Source organism: Thalassophryne amazonica, chromosome 19 (assembly GCF_902500255.1).
Source record: "Thalassophryne amazonica chromosome 19, fThaAma1.1, whole genome shotgun sequence".
NCBI lineage: Eukaryota > Metazoa > Chordata > Actinopteri > Batrachoidiformes > Batrachoididae > Thalassophryne > Thalassophryne amazonica.
This window is the reverse complement of record NC_047121.1, coordinates 12077487-12094132: the sequence shown is the minus strand read 5'-3', so window position 1 is coordinate 12094132 and position 16646 is coordinate 12077487. Positions and strand designations below refer to the sequence as shown.

The following is a 16646-nucleotide window of genomic DNA, read 5'->3' as shown; positions in this document are numbered from 1 at the left end:
TGGTTTTTGGGACTTCCAATTTGGATGGACAAGACTAAGAGACAAGCTTTCAAATGAATTAAAGCTCTGTCTAGGTTTTTGATTAATTAATAGGCTGGAATGGAAGATTGCTGCTAATCCTCCGCCACGGCCCGTGCTACGAGCATTCTGACAGTTAGTGTGACTCGGGGGTGTTGACTCATTTAAACTAACATATTCATCCTGCTGTAACCAGGTTTCTGTTAGGCAGAATAAATCAATACGTTGATCAATTATTATATCATTTACCAACAGGGACTTAGAAGAGAGAGACCTAATGTTTAATAAACCACATTTAACTGTTTTAGTCTGTGGTGCAATTGAAGGTGCTATATTATTTTTTCTTTTTGAATTTTATGCTTAAATAGATTTTTGCTGGTTATTGGTGGTCTGGGAGCAGGCACCGTCTCTACGGGGATGGGGTAATGAGGGGATGGCAGGGGGAGAGAAGCTGCAGAGAGGTGTATAAGACCACAGCTCTGCCTCCTGGTCCCAACGCTAGACAGTCACAGTTTGTAGGATCCAAAAAAATTGGCCAGATTTCTAGAAATGAGAGCTGCTCCCTCTAAAGTGGGATGGATGCCGTCTCTCCTAACAAGACCAGGTTTTCCCCAGAAGCTTTGCCAATTATCAATGAAGCCCACCTCATTTTTTGGACACCACTCAGACAGCCAGCAATTCAAGGAGAACATGCGGCTAAACATGTCACTCCTGGTCTGATTGGGGAGGGGCCCAGAGAAAACAACAGAGTCCGACATTGTTTTTGCAAAGTTACACACCGATTTAATGTTAATTTTAGTGACCTCCGATTGGCGTAACCGGGTGTCATTACTGCCGACGTGAATTACAATCTTACCAAATTTACGCTTAGCCTTAGCCAGCAATTTCAAATGTCCTTCGATGTCGCCTGCTCTGGCCCCCGGAAGACAATTGACAATGGTTGCTGGTGTCGCTAACTTCACATTTCTCAAAACAGAGTCGCCAATAACCAGAGTTTGATCCTCGGCGAGTGTATCGTCGAGTGGGGAAAAACGGTTAGAGATGTGAACAGGTTGACGGTGTACACGGGGCTTCTGTTTAGGGCTACGCTTCCTCCTCACAGTCACCCAGTCAGCCTGCTTTCCCGACTGCCCGGGATCTGCCAGGGGGGAACTAACGGCGGCTAAGCTACCTTGGTCCGCACCGACTACAGGGGCCTGGCTAGCTGTAGAATTTTCCACGGTGCGGAGCCGAGCCTCCAATTCGCCCAGCCTGGCCTCCAAAGCTACGAATAAGCTGCACTTATTACAAGTACCGTTACTGCTAAAGGAGGCCGAGGAATAACTAAACATTTCACACCCAGAGCAAAAAAGTACGGGAGAGACAGGAGAAGCCGCCATGCTAAACCGGCTAAGAGCTAGTAGCTGCACTAAGCTAGCGGATTCCCAAAAACACACAAAGTGAATAATGTGCAAATAATCCAGAGGTGATTCAGCAGAAGGAATGCCCCAATCAAGGCACCAAACAGGCCATGAAGCAGCACAGGCAACGCACGACAACGGTGCTAAAATAAAATAAAAAAAAAAAAATAATAAAAACGAAAGCGTTAGCAAGCTAGTTAGCTTGCCAACGCTAATGAAAGTTAGCTGATAAAAGTGCTCCGTCGCGATGTTTCGACCGTTAGAGGTCTTCCTTAGGCGTTGGAGCACAGTAAAAAAGTAAAAAATAAAAAATAAAAAAAATAAAAAAATAAAAAGGTAAAAAAGTCTTGAAAAAGACTGTTAGTTCAAGTCCAAAGCAGCAGGTAGCAGTCTCTGTGTAAACAGTCCCAACCAAAAAAAAATATATCCGGGATCCTTGAATGAAAACATTTGGGAACACCTAACACTGCATTAATGCTACTGGAGATAAGTAATATATCAGATTGTCCCATCAAAGTAGAACCATCAGAGTGACAGAAACCTTTATTGGGAGCTTGTATTAGGAGAGAAGACACTGGGGCTTTTATGCAGTGCTGTAGAAAGACAAACCACTGATTAAAGTTTAACAGGCCTGTGGAACTTAGGAGTTCTATCAAAGGCACTAAACCCAAGCTAAACCCAGGGGTTGCAGGGTAGAATCAAAGAGAGGAATAATCAAGTGAGACAGCGAAAGAGCATTAGCAAAGGGCAAAACTGAGAGGTAGCATAGAGTACACCTACTCATACATTTAACCAAATGAAATCCAACATCCCATTCATCAGAAAAAAGCACCTCATTATCCTCTGTGGCTACCATCTATCTATGTCACGTTAGGCCGTATGAGTTTGGTACAATACTGCTGTGTCATGTCTGGTTCTTGTGTCTGGCTCCGTACAATAAAAGGTAGGAAAACGTGTGTGATGATAAGGAGCATGGTCTGCATGTAAAACGCACCTCCTTAATAATGGCTTCTTTTCGGCTACATTATTACATTGGCCGTTACCATTTGAAAATAATTAACCATTTCAACACGTACAAGAGCATACGTACACATGTGAGGCGGGCCTGCTACGGTCCCACTGCAGAAAGTGGAGGCAGCCAAGTGGAAGGCATATTAGAAAGCAGAAGATATTGATTGTGGCTGGCAAAGGTCTGTGCTTTGCATAACAAATGGCCCCCATTACCATAGCATCTCTGGATAATTAATGTGCAGTCAGTGAGCCTGTCGTTCGTTATCGGTCATTCTGATACTATTCAATTTTCATCTCAGCCTTGTGCTTCTCTTTGAGAGCTGGCCTCTTCCCTCCCTGCACTCTCTGCTTTATAATGCACGCAGGAACCCTGGTCAACGAGCGTCTGCTGCTATCTCGCCCGAGGAAAGATGCTATCGTGATGCAACTGTCTCGCATCCTCTCATTATTCCAACATTAGCCAGGCACAGAGGCCATGGAAAGCTCTCAAAATTAACATTTGTATGGCATTTATGTCGCAATATATACCTGCTGTAACTCACCCTGTTGGGACTCAGCATGGAGCAACATGTTGTTCTCATCAGATATCCTTCAGATGGGATGATATAATTATTAATATATAATATATTGATATTAATATATAATATATTGATATAACTATGAAATAATTATTTTATATACAGCGTCCAGCGCACAAAGAGGGTGGGACTGTCACGCCGAAGTGCGTGAGAGGGCAGAGCCAAAATATCCTGTCCGGTCCTCATAGCCGTCAGGTGCTCGGATATTGGGCTTCTAACAGCCTCGTGCTCACCACTAACATGCCTCTACAGGGATGAGAATGGGCAAAGAAAAAACTATGAAAAAACAGGTTCTGCCTTAGGCCATCTGCAGGGTCCAGGAGCAGCGCCCCTGCGCTGGTTTTGAGCATTGTAGAGGCCACTAGAGAGACCTAATTTCATGAATTTCCATTTTATATTTTTTGTATGCTGGGGTATGTGGAAACCTTACTGTAATAAAAGAATCTGTCTATGTGGACATTCTTTTAGTGATACCCGCTTAGTGCTACAGCACATGTACTTACAATAAATGCCATACCATTGGACAGATATCACTGAACTTACCAAAACTATTCTTGAAGTGTCTTTCCTTAACCTGCAATGAGCTCTGAAATATACTGGAACTTCATGCAAGTATGTGTAAATCATTTAAATAGACTAAAACCTATCAAAACAACATTTGTGGTACTAAATAGTGACTTTATTAATATTTACATGTAAAAGGTATGCTTACAAATTACTGCCCCATAATAAATTCCTAAATCACACCATGTGAGTTTGCACCCCGACTACTCATGCCAGTCAGCATCTAAACCCCACAGGCACATACAGCATAGTATCATTAAAAAGCACACATCCTGTGCACCAGCTGTACCGCAGTCTATGAAAATCGCCAAAATAAAGAATAAAAATAAAATTGATGCAGGGCAATTTCAGCATGCAGGCAAAATATATCTCATCATTTTTGAATGGTTTATCTATTAAAGAGTAAAAACTGAAGTATATATATATATATATATATGTATGTATGTATATGTATGTATGTATGTATGTATGTATGTATGTATGTATGTATGTGTGTGTGTGTGTGTGTGTGTACAAAAACTCAAAAAGTGCCACGCGCTGAAGGAGCGACTGGAACAGATGTGGAAGGTAAAGTCCAAAGTGGTCCCAGTGGTAGTAGGAGCACTAGGAGCTGTAACTCCCAAACTGGAAGAGTGGCTCCAGCAGATTCCAGCCACAACATCAGAGGTCTCTGTCCAAAAGAGTGCAGTCCGAGGAACAGCTAAGATACTGCGCCGAAACCTCAAACTCCCAGGACTTGTGTTTTCTTCAAGCTTGGGTCCTCTACCAAACCATCCAAGCAGACAACTGGTCCATCTGCACTTGTTGAAATTCACCATCTATCTGCTGCAGCCAGGTGAAACGTGGGCATCCATTCGGTCTTTTCCAGCCACTGGGTTCCTCAACATGTCATTCCTTCACAATAAAAGTGGTAGTTCTTATCGGAAATGTTAAGCTTTTATTTATTTATGTATTGACATTGTAAAATGGGCCATTGTGAGGTATGTGTTCTGAATAATGCCCTGATAGTCCTGAATATAGCTGCAGGAAAGCATAAGGATGAACAAATCTGGAATTATACACGTTGCTCAGAGACTGTTCAGTGACATTTGTGAGAGTGGGATGTGACTGTCTTGAACATATACAGGGAACATTTGTCTTTGTGAGGTATTAATGTGAATACAATAGTTGAGCATAATTGTATCAAACAAATATAAAAGCTTTGTTGATGGCTGCAGAATGAGAGCTTTTTCTAAACTTAGCAGAGCTCTGGTTTTTTGGTTTCCTCTCCCAAGTGTTTGCACAGGTTTAAAAATAGGCAGCTTTACCCCAAGCTGTATCGCAGGGATGAGATTTGCGGTCCTAACAGGCCATGTAGATTGCCATTACTTATGCCTGACAAGCCTACCCTCTGATGTTTCCATGCTGGCCTATTTTAACAACATAAGCTGCTGCTTCGGCTGCTGCTGCTGCTCCCGCTGCTACCAAGTTGCGAATCTCCAAATTGGCTGAAAAAAGCTTGTCCTGAGGTTCCCAGAATGCATGTGGGTTGTCTCGTCTCCAGTAAGGATAGATAGAATACCAAATACAGGCAGACAAATATTCTGCCTGAGCTTGACAAATGAAATAAACATGTCCACACTTGAGGAGATACAATTTGCAGAGTATGTTTGATGTGCATCAAAGTGTGTCTGTGTGGTAAGAACGACTCACCTTTGTGATAGAACGGCTTCTTCATGCCATCAGGTAGCCGGGCTTTCCGCTCGATGCCGTAGGCGTGTCGTGGGCCTTGGTCTTCGTGGTTATATCGCACCCCATCTCTCCTGGCAGCCTCAGCTGCCATTTTATCCCGCATTGCCTTCGCGCGTTCGGATTCCAGTGCGATGGCCTTCTCCAGGAGGGACAGGTTGCCCTTTGTCATGTCAAACACATCCTCTGATCTTTCGGATGTCACTGAAGCTGTGTCCTCATCAAAGTCCCGGTGGTGGGCGTGATATCGGTCGTCCTGTGCACAGCTGGAGAAGGCCTTGGAACGTGGGCTCAGTTGTTCCTCGAGCTTCATGAGATTGTCCATGTCTGAGTAGTTTCTGTCAAGTGTCCGCCTTGCATCCTGGTTATGCTGGAAGTTGCCATAGCCCTGATGCTGAGGCTGCTGGCCTGCATCCCCGCATGAAAAGTGATTCAGTTGGGAAGGTCCATTACGGTCGGCAGACTTTGTTTCGCTTAGTTTTCGAGCCAAGTCGAAACACTGGTTCCGTAGACATTCCAGACTGCTTAAACATACTTCCTCATCACTGTTTTCTATTTGTCCATTACTAGTGGTCTTAACTTGTCCATTACGACCATCGAGTCCATTTCCTCCACTGTGACTACAGTCGTGCTCCTCCCCATTTTCAGGATTGCCCTGCTCATAATCCTGTCCGTCTAAATTGTCAGACAGCACCGCACCGTGACCTTGTGCCAACAGTTTAAGGGAGTCCACCGTCTCCCTGACCACATCACTGTCAACGTCCAGCGTTAGGTCACCGCTTTGGGATTCATCCCCCTCCCCTTCCTCCTCTTCCTCCTCCTCTTCCTGCTCTTCTTCCTCCTCCTCTTCTTCATCTTCCTCCTCCTCTTCCTCCTCCTCTTCTTCTTCTTCCTCCTCCTCCTCCTCCTCAGCACTATTAGAGGAGTTGCTGTTCATCTCGGACTCCGTCATGGCACGATTGGCAGCATCTTCGGCGATCTTTCCCAGGTTGAGCAGCGACTTGGCCACAAGTTTGTCGTAGTTCTCGTATTCATCGTTGTTGTTGTCATCCTTCTCAGATGTGGGGCCAGATTTGGCATCACCACCGCTGCCTCGACTGTCACCCTCAGCCCCCTCGCCGCTGCTCATGTGCTCATCTTCTGTTGGAAAGAAAAAAACAAAAAACAAACATCTTCTAATTTCATTTCCATCATTCTATTTTACTGACAAATCAGATTTCTGGGCTTGGTCCATTTAAATTGGATAAGGAACTCTGCTTCCTCTAATAATTTACTTTGAGAGTCTTAACAGCAGCTTGTGTTCCAAATTGTGAATAAGGACAGGATGTTAAATATAGTAGTTTGGGAACGTTCCAGAGTTTTCATAAATGAGAATATATCAAAATGGGACTAAATCACTGGTGAGTTTTATTTTTACTCACATATCCTGGATTTCTTCATCAGGCCTCACAAGTAACATTACTGTATAAGCAAAGAATTCTGCAGTTGCAATTAAGAAGACACTTTATTCATTGTTCAGTAGAATCAGTCATTACACTTTGAAAGAAAGACAGCTTCGTTTTATTTGCACACGAGTATCATGTATCAGCACTGTGTGATAAAACTCAAGGTTCCTCCATGTGCTCCAAGATGAACTCCAGGCCATCACTATATATTGTTTGTAGGTAAAGATCTTTTTTTAAATTCAATCACAGGTGTCTTGGAATTCCTTCCAGTGTTTAATTGATTCTGACAGACTGCAGAAGGGTTCTAATGTCTCTACATTTTCAAGCACTCATTCCTGGAGCACTTCCAGTCTCTCCTTTCACATATCCGCCCGAGCCACAAAGAGCACATCGTTACAATGGCGTAGCATTTACCGTTTAGGATTCCGAAGAGAAAATGAACATGGAGGCCCATGTGCAGAAATAACGAAGGGTTTGACTCATACGAGTAAATCAGTAATGACAAAACAAAAATAAAAACAAAGCAAAAATAAAAACAAAGACCTGCATTTGCCTGTGATAAAATATTATCACTCACTTCAAAGGTTCGTCTGTAATCAAAGCACAAATATTAATGTGAATTTGATCTTATTCAACACATCAAAGATGCAAATATGACATCACAACTCATTTCAGTGTGAGTCTGTAAACTAATTTGGCAAAATGCATACAGACAAAAAAAAACAAAAAAAACAGAACAAAACCAAAGATCAAAAGTGCACAGCTACACCACGCCCACATTTTAAATCAGGACCAGGCAGCAGAATGTTACATGGGCTTTTACACAGTCAAATTCACTAACAGTAAAACAGCAGGCCTTGTTTCCATAAAATTTGCTGCTCTTCTGTATTCAAATTAGATGTTGACCTTTGACCATTTATGGGTTTCAACCAAAATCATAATAGTCAATCAGAACACAAAGAAAGAAAGAATAATAATAACAATAAATTATGCACTTTTCATGTTTTTCTGTCTTTACTTGTGTCTCTGTTGTCAACATGGCAAATCTCTGGAACTGCTGCCTGAATAGTTATAATCATGGTGTCAAATTATCTGCAAAATACATATTTCTATAGTTAGCAAGGTAACATAAAAAACACAACTACAACAAAATACACCCACTCCTCAGATATCAGGAACCCCTGAGGCCAGAGAGCTGATTTTAGTCTTAAATTATTCAGAATCCACACGTTTCAATTTGACAAAATTGCATTTTTTTTAATTGAATGCAAATGCTTGTTTTGACATTTAACCCCAGATGTGAAAATGCTCCCCCATCTGTATTTGATTGTGTTGTGAGACAAGAGAGCAGATTATGGTCTTAAATTACTCAGAGACATCAAGTTTTTATTTGATTTGAATGCCTGTTGTGGCATTTTGGCCTTTTTGTTCACACTAATCCATCATTTTCAAAACACCCTCCACAGCTTTGATAAACAGTGCAGCAACACTAATGGCCAGCAGAAGGAAGCAGTAGTATGTGCAGTTTTTAAAAGGCACCATGTTGTGAAAGTGTAGGAACACGGACCCACAACAGGGGGCGCAATGAATGGACAATGGAGGAAGTAAAAAACAAGATTTACTACTGAAACAAGCACGAGTAGTATAACAAACACAATGTTTAGGGTCGAATCCGCTGGTGTCGTGTGGGCAGGCTCGAAGATAGGAGACGTCCGTCTCAGTCGAACCGGAACCACCCAGATCTCCACTGCCACCGAACCCTGGAAATACTGGAACCGCCAAGTCCCGAATTCCCAGGTGGCCACTGCCTCCGCTCGTCGGATCCGGTACTGCTGGCAGGAGAGAGCAAGAACACACAGGAGTGGATGAACGCACCCAGTACAGAGAGGGGAGAAGCCGCCTCCACCTCTTGGCAAAGTTCAGCAGGAAGGTGAGTACTTATCCAAAGAAGGAGGGTCTCAGTAGTCACCAGTCCTGAAAGGTTTAACAAGTTTATCAATCACAGAATATGCTGCAGAGAATGTTACCTTGGTCTTAGGCGATATCTCGGCACTGAGGTGGAGACGCCGTCCTCCTGATATACCTCGGTGCTGAGTAGAAACAGCTGTGTTTGGTGATGGGTGACAGCTGTCACCCAGATTACTCCCATGATGCGGTAGCGCCCTCTGGTGCCTGGAGCCCGCACTCCAGGCAGGGCGCCCTCTGGTGGTGGTGGGCCAGCAGTACCTCCTCTTCAGCGGCCCACACAACACACCACAGAAGAAGACACGATGAATTTTCCATTTTCCTGTGCGTCTAGACTAAATTATCACTCTTTACAACTTACAAGACGGATTTTCTGGACAAGACATCGCCTGCTTTCTGTCCCATTTAAGATGTTTTCCATTGGTTTCCATATGAATACGAGGTCTATTAGAAAAGTATCCGACCTTATTATTTTTTTCAAAAACCATATGGATTTGAATCACGTGTGATTACATCAGACATGCTTGAACCCTCGTGGGCATGCGAGAGTTTTTTCACGCCTGTCGGTTACGTCATTCGCCTGTGGGCAGTCTTTGAGTGAGGAGTCGCCCACCCTCTCGTCGATTTTTTCATTGTTTAGGAATGGCTCAGAGACTGCTGCTTTGTTTGATCAAAAAGGCACAACTGAGTGGACACCATTAGATAAATTCAGCTGGTTTTCGGTAAAAATTTTAACGGCTGATGAGAGATTTTGGTCCGGTAGTGTCGCTTTAAGGACGGCCCACGGCGCCTGAAGGCGATCAGCGCTTCCAGGCGGCAGCATCTCGCTGTTTCAAGTTGAAAACTTCCACATTTCAGGCTCTGTTGACCCAGTAAGGGTCAACAGAGCCTGAAATGTGGAATGCATTGCCTTTGGACCTGTTGAAACATTTAAAGTGAAGCTAAAGACCCTTTTGTATAGGCTGGCTTTTACCTAGTTTTTATGGTTTTATGTTTCTGCTGTTTTTAATTTCTCTGTTCTTATATGAAGCACTTTGTGATTTCTATCTTGAAAGGTGCTATATAAATAAACCTTACTTACTTACTTACTAAGTCGTCAGAGAACAGAGAACTTTCAGAAGAAGTCGGCATGAGGAGTTTATTCGGACATTCCACTGTTAACGGACATTTTGTAATGAAAGAACGTGCGGGCAGAGTCGCATGTCGGGCCGGACCCGACCGCTGGGGGTCGCGACAGGAAAAACACCTCCGTTGGAAACCTTAACGGGCAAGTTGGAACATGCCCAAGCTGTTAAACAATTTCTCACTCACTTGTTGAAAGCCATCAAAAGCTGCCTGAATTTTACAAATGGTTTTCAACACGGAGGTGTTTTTCCTGTCGCGGCTCACACAGATTCGCCGAGTCATCACAGAAACGACTCGGCGAATTTGCGCGCACGTCTTTCATTAAAAAATGTCCTTAAACAGTGGAATGTCCACATAAAGTCCTCATGCTGGCCTTTTCTGAATCTTCTCTGTTCTCTCACGACGTCCTGGGTGAATTAAGCCTTAAATTAGGATGTTTTCAGGTCGAAACAGGCCGACGACGGCGCCTGGAAGCGCTGTGCAATGTCCCGCTCCGTGGGAAGTCCTTACAGCGACAGAAACACCCCATAATCTCTCATCAGCCGTTAAACTTTTCACAGAAAACCAGCTAAATTTCTCAAATAGTGTCCACTCGGATATTCCTCACAGGTCCAGAAAAATTTTGATAAAGCAATGCATGCCATCTCGAGCAACGTGTGAAACAAAGGAATTCAGCCGAGAGGGCTGGACCACATCTCACTCAAGGCCTGCCCACAGGGAAATGACGTCACCGACGCGTGAAAAAACTCACGCATGCGCACGAGGGTTCAAGCATCATTGGTGTAATCGCATGTCATTCAAATCCATATAGCTAAAAAAAAAATAAAAGTGTTGGTTTCTTATCTAATAGACCTTGTTTTTACATATCCATGTTTAACCCTAATCAGCACACCTGGGGTCTGTGTGGACCAATTTGTGCTTAGGGTGCGATTTCTGATGTACTGGGTTGTGCATTTGTCTGGTTGACGATTAGCCAGAGATGTTACATTCTAGACTGATCCGTATGTGCGCATAGACGCACACAGAAAACTACACACTCTAATTTAATGAATGCAGCACAGCACTAGCGCTTGGACTGAGGGCTTTGGACTGCGAAGACATGGTGTTCACGAGTGACCAGCCACACATATTTTGACAGTTCAGGGTTCTTACAGCAACCTTCTGCAGTGGGGGTTTAATTTTTGATGGCACGAAACACGCCACAGGAAAGCAATTTGAAGAGCAATCAAGGTACACAAAGAGGATATGGAAGCGAAACAGATTAAAGAAGGAACAGAGAGAGTACCCTGCACTGAACTGTCTTTGGATTAGCTGCAGCGCTCTACACGCCACTGAGAAACACAGAGAAACACCACACTGTCACCTCTATTGCATTAAAGAGACTGGGATCAGCATCGCTAACATCGGGCACCTCTGTCGCTGGGCTGGTGAGGAACGGGCTAATGATTTATATGGGAAGATTGTTCTTTCTCTGAGCCTTATCCTAATGATCTATAATACACGGTCCAAAATGAAAAGTGCAAGGGGATTAGGGGTGTGTCCATCTCCTATTTGCTATTTAGAGAGTGTGTAATCTCAGTGCAAAATAGGGCGCAAAGGGATCGGATTGATTGCATAAATTCGTCATGGGATTTTTTTCAGGATAAGTGAATCCCCTTGGCTTCTCCCTTTGCCACAGCAGATCTGAGAATGAGCAGGGGTGGTCTTAAATCACCAAAGCCACCTGAGATGAAACACTAAAGCAATGATGTGCACTTACGTATTTTTCCAGGGATAGTTACTTTAATTTCTTCAACCCTCTGGAGTCAGTGGTTGTGCTACCACATCTAAGTGTACGTTTCTTTATGTTTCTATTAATAGATCAGGGATGGAAGGAAGTTTGTCATTTCCTGAAATGACGACAAATTCTCAGCAGTCAAATGGCTCTCCCCTCTAGATGATCTTTGACTCACTCAAACTTTAAAAGAGTGCTTCAGTCGACCTGAAAATACTTTAGCTTATTTAGTCTTTAGGCAAAGAAAATGATCATAAAAAACAAGTGGAGGGCTTATTTTCTTCACGAATGGTGCAGCAATTTTTCATCACAAATGGATTTTATTCATCCAAAAAGTATATGCCTTTGTTGTTGCAAGGAGGTTGCACTGCTGCACTGCACTGCAGTGCACATATATTTATTTTTTGTAAATATATTATACATTGCTTTCTGCACTAGAAAATACAATCTTTTTCATATTTTACACTACTTCTGTGACGTGACAACTTCATACTTCCATTATTGTCACTGTACATACATACAATGTATGTACAGTGTATGTACAACTTCGTACACACCATTTCTAACACCTAAACAGTCTACCACATCAATAAAAATGTGTATATTCATGAAAGGTTTGAAGAATTTTGAAAAGCACATTTAAAATTTTCAGCATTAGAGCCAAATTACATCTTTCATGCAGTGTTTTGAACATTTTGATGTGCAACACATAGGTATTACGCAGCCCACTCTCATTTTTTTTCACAACACCGTCAGAAAACGCATTACATTTTCATGACGCAGTAAGTTTTGGTCACTGTGCTCAACCCAAAGCCTAACCCTAACTCAAACGCTCCCAACCCTCCATCACCTCAAATTTTGTGATACCTTCATTAAATAATTTCATGATACTGTCACAAAATGTACAATATCACGAACTATATTAAGTCAGTTATCGTGACGTCATCACATTTTTGCTGTGTGATTGGGTTGTATTACACTAAAAGAAAGTACCTTAAGAGGGGAATTACTGAAAGTAATTGTAAAATTAAGAAAATGTCGTAGTTGCACCACAAAACTACTTATGTAATTATTGCGCCCATTAAATACTAGTACACTTTGCAAGATTTCAGACCAGGATTTAGTGGCCTATGGTGCAATCTTTTTGTGCTTCTGCACATTATCAGCGCACAAGCACAGTGCTTGACCACACTGCATTTTTCAACGAACATTTCCACTGATGCAAAGATCCCAGCAATCACATCCACATTGGCCCCATGTGGGTTCCACATCCAGTTGGCTACCCACATGGGGCTCAATAGGGCTAGCCCAAGGCCACCTCCAGACAGCTGGGCCCCAGGTGGAGCCTCCGGACAAAACTGCATGGGGCCAATGTGGATGTGTCTGCTGGGACAAGTGCATTTGTAATTGCTGTCTATGCAGTGTGGGTGCCGAGTGTGTAAACCACAACTGCATCAGGTGGAAACTACAAACGACACAATGCACAATGCACTCCTTGGCACCAGATGTTGGATAGCACCCTCATTGTTGATGAACACGGAAACTATTGTGTTGTTCACATTTCGATTAGACAACACAAGTCTGACTACATGTTCGGAATCACATACCTACCAATAAGAACAACATGCTTATACATGCTAATCAGCGACTGCCAGGCTGCTGACAGGCTGAAGAGAGTGGCAGAGATCCAAGCTCTCAATGTCAAGGGTCTGCCATGAACTGTGGGTTCGAATGAACACCAATCAGTCGAGATGTTTTCACATGTCTGCAAGAAAATAAGAGGATGACTGCAGAGATGCTGCATCGACACTTTGGGTGGGCAGCGCTTTGCACCAAACAGGGTTAACACACTCTTCTCTCAGAGCTTCACTCTTAATTGGATTTGAAGGCACTGTCAAGTCCAATTGTGGCACAGGGGCGCAATGCAGAATCTGCTGGAGAGAAACCTGCCAAATGTGTCAGGAACGTTGGGGGTGGGGGGTGGAAGAGGAGGTAAGATATGGGGCAGGAGTTTCTCAAATCTCAGTCCCAGAACGAGATTGTATTTTTAAATCATATTCAGGAAGGATATAATTAAAGCACTGGTTTGACTGTCAACAGCTCTAATATTCATATGTTTTAATAACTGTCAGGGGACAGTCAATTTGAGAATATTCTGCTATTAAGAAAGATTAGTGTGTGAGTTCTATGACCTTTTAATTTCCTTCTGTAGTGTACAAAAAACAATCCTGTCTCAACATTTAGCAACAGCAAAGGTCTCAGAGATTTCTGTTGGATATTTAATTGGGGGAAAATATCTCAAAGGAGTAAGAAGGAAGGATAAACCAAATAATTTCATTACTGTTTTTCCATGTCACAGCAACAAACAAAAGCAACAACAAAAATCAACCTTAAACTTTTTTAAACAAGAAGACATCAATTCATCTCCATAACAACATATCAGGTGTCAGTGCAATGCTACTACGGTTTTATTATTTTCAAGCTACGCTGTTTCAAGTACTGTACATTTGAGTAGGAATTGAGTACAGGCCAGGTTTTTGGATAATGCACTTGTGCTGCGCAACTCCCCACCTACTATACTACAGAACCGCCTGGGCACTGGATGGCATCCACCCAGGCAGACAACTGGTGCACCCCACCTTGAAAGTAGCATTTATCTGTCACAGCTAAGTGATATGTGGGGATCGTCTTGGCCTTGCTGTGGTCCTCATGTGCACAATGGATAATGCGCCACATAGCCAAAACATAACACTGAATGACATTTACTGCAAATACAAGTAACAGCTTGTTTGACACAAAGTCATACTAACAGAACACATGGATCCAGAGGCCAACGGCTCTGTCTTAATGGTGTTGCACAAGTGTGTGGCTCATATGTTTTTTGGGCGTGTCCAAGCTCGATTAGATGTTGAGTCAGACTGCAAACCAAGGTGGTGTGAGCAAAAGGGCTGGAAAACGTCCACATTATTCATTTGCATGTTATACACACACCATTAACGCAACCATTCAGAGTGACACTTGCCATCAACTTTAAGCTCATTTCATGATCAGTGGAGCATAATCTTCAGCACATAGCACAAGTGGACTTGGGTGTGTCCAACTCCACTTTGCCATTTATAGAACATGTGATCTCAGCACAAATTAAGATGCGAGTGTGATGGAGGCCAGCAGGAGTCGCTGTGCTTATGGTAGTCAACAGGCCTCACAACCTCAACAGCCAAAAGGATTCTCTGTCCACTCAGGCCGGCCACAGTCTGCAAGGACAGCCAACACTACTGAGACTCTGATACGACTTTCACCAATCACAAATCAGACTGATCGCTCAAGGACAACTGTTAGAAGCATTCGAAATGTTAGACACAGAGCTCTTCATCTGTTTTCCTACAAAATTCAGATTTTGCAAGCTCAGACTGCAGCAAATTAGAAGAGAAACAAAGCTTTTGTGTTACCATCAGACAGTGTATTGAAGACCACCCTAATTTGTTATCACAAACTTCGATGTGCACGTAGCAACTGTGATTCAGAGGAGATGTGCATGGATTGAGCCCGTCATTAATTATTGAACTGTGTTCAGAAATAGTGAAAAATAGGAGGCAATTAGTATCAAACAAAAAAATGTCATAATTCTGTGACATATTTCAAAAAAAAAAAAGCATTCACACTTAAAAAAAATAGTGTACGATCAGAATGGGTAACATATTTTTGGCCCGCCCTGTAAATTGTCAGGGTTTGAAATTTTGTTTGATTGTCTGTTTTATTTTCTTTTGTTGTTCTTTTGTTTCATTATTTTCATTGATTCATTGGTTTTCTGTGTGTTTATTCTCTTGCTTGGTTTTTCTGCTTGGGTCTGTCTGTCTCTATCTCTCTTGTTTGTCGCTGGGTTCTTGGTGGTGGGCGTTTCCCTCTCTCTGGCCACACACTCTTTCTGGTGCTTTACACGCACACCTGTTTCTAATTTGCAGCTCAGCACCAGGGGTTATATAAGCTCACTAGGTGCAATAGTTCCTTGCCAGATTGATGCACCTTGTGCCTTTTTTCCAGCTCTGTTCTTTGTGTCCAAACGTTTTTGACCAATCCGCCTGTCATAAATGTTTTTTTGTGTGTGTGTATTTCTTATATATTCCACTAGTTTTCCGCATGGAGGCAGTGATGACATCAACGACTCCAAGATGGTTGATATCCGAGTAAAAGTAAATAGTGGTAACGTAAATAATCTTTTGCACATTATTATGGTTATTTGAACCCAAAACCTAATTTTAACACCCCCAACACACACGCACATCTTCCAAACTCCACTAGAATGTGGATTTGTTTTGTGTACGTGTGTGAGTATACACACACACACACACACACACACACACGCACACTCAAAACAAATCCACTGCACTGTAAGCTGAAGGGACACATGAAGAGCTGTTAGGATGAAGTTAGAATGAAAAGCTGGACTAATTTCTGACGTGATTTTTTTCGCTGCACTAATGAAGTACACAGTCTTTATTTTTGAAGTACATGAAGTTGGTGCACAGCATTGTGGTTGACATCCTCAGAATTACTTTTGGACTTGTATTTAAAGTTCGTGTTGGATTGTTGATGTCAGATGTTACTTTTACCAGGAAAACCTGGTCTTGTTAGGAGAGACGGCATCCATCCCACTTTGGATGGAGCAGCTCTCATTTCTAGAAATCTGGCCAATTTTCTTAAATCCTCCAAACAGTGACTATCCAGGGTTGGGACCAGGAAGCAGAGTTGTAGTCTTACACACCTCTCTGCAGCTTCTCTCCCCCTGCCATCCCCTCATTACCCCATCCCCGTAGAGACGGTGCCTGCTCCCAGACCACCAACAACCAGCAAAAATCTATTTAAGCATAACAATTCAAAAAGAAAAAATAATATAGCACCTTCAACTGCACCACAGACTAAAACAGTTAAATGTGGTCTATTAAACATTAGGTCTCTCTCTTCTAAGTCCCTGTTGGTAAATGATATAATAATTGATCAACATATTGATTTATTCTGCCTAACAGAAACCTGGTTACAG

The 16646-nt window shown here is 42.7% G+C and overlaps 1 protein-coding gene across 6 annotated transcripts in view; it reads right to left on the bottom strand.

The window, feature by feature from the left end:
* Window positions 1-16646, bottom strand: part of myt1lb (myelin transcription factor 1-like, b) — a 430716-nt gene that overhangs the window by 126192 nt on the left and 287878 nt on the right. For all 6 annotated transcript variants that reach the window (XM_034194911.1, XM_034194910.1, XM_034194914.1 and 3 more), the window contains one exon: window positions 5264-6439. In XM_034194911.1, the coding sequence (XP_034050802.1) occupies window positions 5264-6439 (1176 nt within the window). The remainder of the gene's footprint in view (window positions 1-5263; window positions 6440-16646) is intronic.